Source organism: Pygoscelis adeliae, unplaced genomic scaffold, assembly GCF_000699105.1.
Source record: "Pygoscelis adeliae isolate BGI_AS28 unplaced genomic scaffold, ASM69910v1 Scaffold38, whole genome shotgun sequence".
NCBI lineage: Eukaryota > Metazoa > Chordata > Aves > Sphenisciformes > Spheniscidae > Pygoscelis > Pygoscelis adeliae.
In genome coordinates this window covers 819735-822395 of record NW_008825614.1, presented here as the reverse complement: position 1 = coordinate 822395, position 2661 = coordinate 819735, and the positions used below count along the sequence as shown (strand labels likewise).

At 41.1% G+C, this 2661-nt stretch overlaps 1 protein-coding gene across 1 annotated transcript in view; it reads left to right on the top strand.

The window, feature by feature from the left end:
* PARVG (parvin, gamma) overlaps positions 1-2661 on the top strand; it is a 25453-nt gene that overhangs the window by 3424 nt on the left and 19368 nt on the right. The window contains exon 2 of the mRNA XM_009332794.1: positions 1848-1949. Coding sequence (XP_009331069.1) covers positions 1871-1949 — 79 coding nt within the window. The 5' untranslated portion in view covers positions 1848-1870. The remainder of the gene's footprint in view (positions 1-1847; positions 1950-2661) is intronic.

Sequence of the window (2661 nt, the reverse complement as noted above, 5' to 3'; positions counted from 1 at the left end):
CGGTTAAACATTGGAACAGGCTGCCCAGGGAAGTGGTTGAGTCACCATCCCTGGAAGTATTTAAAAGACGTGTAGATGAGCTGCTTAGCGACATGGTTTAGTGGGCATGGTGGTGTTGGGTTGACGGTTGGACTCGATGATCTTGGAGGTCTCTTCCAACCTTAATGATTCTATGATTCTATGATCTCGCTTTCTGTTAAAAAAGAACAAAAAGAGTCAGCCTCTCCTCTCCTACAGTGGCCCTGCAGCACTGAACTTCAGAGAGAAGGGAGAGCATTTTCCATCCACAAGCAGGTAGCACTCCCAATTAGAGAGCAGAGCAGCAGTCCATCCCGCCAGATATCCTGCGTCCAGCAGCAGCTGGGATTTGATGATTCAGAGGAGTGTAAAAAGTCTTCCTGGTCATCATATTGTTGTCTTCTCTGCTCTGCATTTCATAGATTTTAGGACTGTTGGGAGAGATGATGTTACTCATGCTAGTACAGATGCTGCCGTGACACACACCATATGCTGCCATGATTGTCCAGTGCTCAGAGCCGTGATCCTTCTGTAGTTCCCTTCACCTCTGCAGACAACCATTTATTTGTACAGTTGCAGTATATAACTGATTTCTTGCACTTAAATCAACATACATTTGGTTTAACCAAGAGCCATCCTATTTCTTGCATCATAATACAGTTTGTGAAGAAGACTATTCAGATTCCACTATCTGTGATTTTTTATTGACTTTTCATCTTTGCCAAGCTAAAGCATTCTCATTCTCTTAGTCTTGTGGACTTGAGTAGAAAACCTTTACACAAACATTAAGATTGCAAAAGCAAGCACTTAAAACTGAACATTTCTTACCATGTAAGCTGCCTATAGAGCCTAGCCCTGTCTTTTGTGTTGTCTGTGTAGGCAACATGGCACACCCTTACATACCCATGGTTAAAAAATCAGACTCATCTCCGCTTGCACTGTGGTTTGAGACACGGCTTCTAGAAGAGTGGGAGATTCATCGCCAGCCTCTTACTCATACATAGTTGCTGGTAATAGAGATGAACTTCAGCTGGATGTTCGGTAGGACAGCGCGTCGGGATGGCTATGCAGCCTCTCCACCCAGCTCCAACAACCCTGTTCCTTTCTCTGACTTCTGCTGTCCTCCAACACGACTCCTAGCTGTTTTGGAAAACCTCGCCCATAGTTTTGTGTTTGTTGGCAAGGTATTTTACCCCTCTATATTGTGTATTGTCATTCTGCTTTCATCTGAGGACATACGGGTTGGGAAGGAAAGTCGTTCTCCAATCTGTGTTTAAAATAAAAAAATCTTTGAGAAGCCTTGCAACTTAATCTAACATGAAGATGGGATTGTCTATCCAGAAACATGTCATTGTTTCCCCACAGCTATACCAGCCGGTCTAATGAAGAAAACCACTTATATTTATTAGCTTGTCGCAGTAATTTAACTACTGTATTCTTGATTTAATACTTCTTAAGTATTGGTCATTTTTATAGCACATATCCATTGATACCTGGGAACCGAAAGTTTTTTCATTTCAGTTGACAGGATTTTACTGATCTAATTCAGATGAAACAGAATTAGATGGAGTTAAGGCAAGTTTTAGTACTTCAGGGCTTTTTTCCTGCATTTTGATAATTAACCAAAAAAAGGAAAGTTCTTTTTAACTTCTTTTTTCTTTACACACATTTAAATACATTTTCAGGTTTTTTTTAAAAAGCAATCCACCAGTCATGAAATAACAACTGAAAAAACCCTTCAGTTTGTTTGTTTTCTTCTTGGCACTAATTTTGATCTTACATGCCTTTACTCATGTTCCTCCCCCCCCCCCCCCCCTATTTTTTACCAGTTTACCAGGAGTGAGAAAAGACAATGGATCCAGACTTTTTAAATGTGTTTACCCAGCCTGCTGCACTTAATCAATTCCTAGCTGAGAACGTCATTGCTCAAGGTAGGTACTTTATGAACCAGAACAGAAAAATGTCCAAGGAATGACCTGAAGAACTAAGCAGAAAATGTGCAGTACAGACGAATTGTATATTTTTCAGCAGTGGTCCCATGGTTTTATCAGCAGTAAGCAAGCTGTGTGTGTGTGTAATATGGCTGCTGACTCTCTAGAGGCAGATCATGAAGAAGCAACACACATTCTAGCTGATTCTTTAATGGAAATTTAAATTTCACACATAAGGATCTGACCAAGTTTGTTTTCCTCTTTCCAGAATTGTCCATCTAGATCTTGCTGATTTGAATTACACTGAAACATAATTTCCAACAGCAGTCTTAATACTCTGATATACCATTTTCTCGCTCATAAGGAATCAGTTAAAATAAAAAATGACAGTGTTTCTACATATGACTATGTTGTGGTTTAACCTCAGTTGGCAACTGAGCACCACGCAGCCGCTCGCTCACACCACCACCGCCCCCCCGGTGGGATAGGGGAGAGAATTGGAAGAGTAGAAGTGAGAAAAACTTGTGGGTTGAGATAAAAACAGTTTAATAATTGAAATAAAATGATAATAATAATAATGTAATAATAATAATAATACACAAAGCGAGTGATGCACAGTACAATTGCTCACCCCCTGCCGACCGATGCCCAGCCAGTCCCCGAGCAGCGGCCCCCCCGGCCAGCTTTCCCCAGTTTATGTGCTGAGCATGGC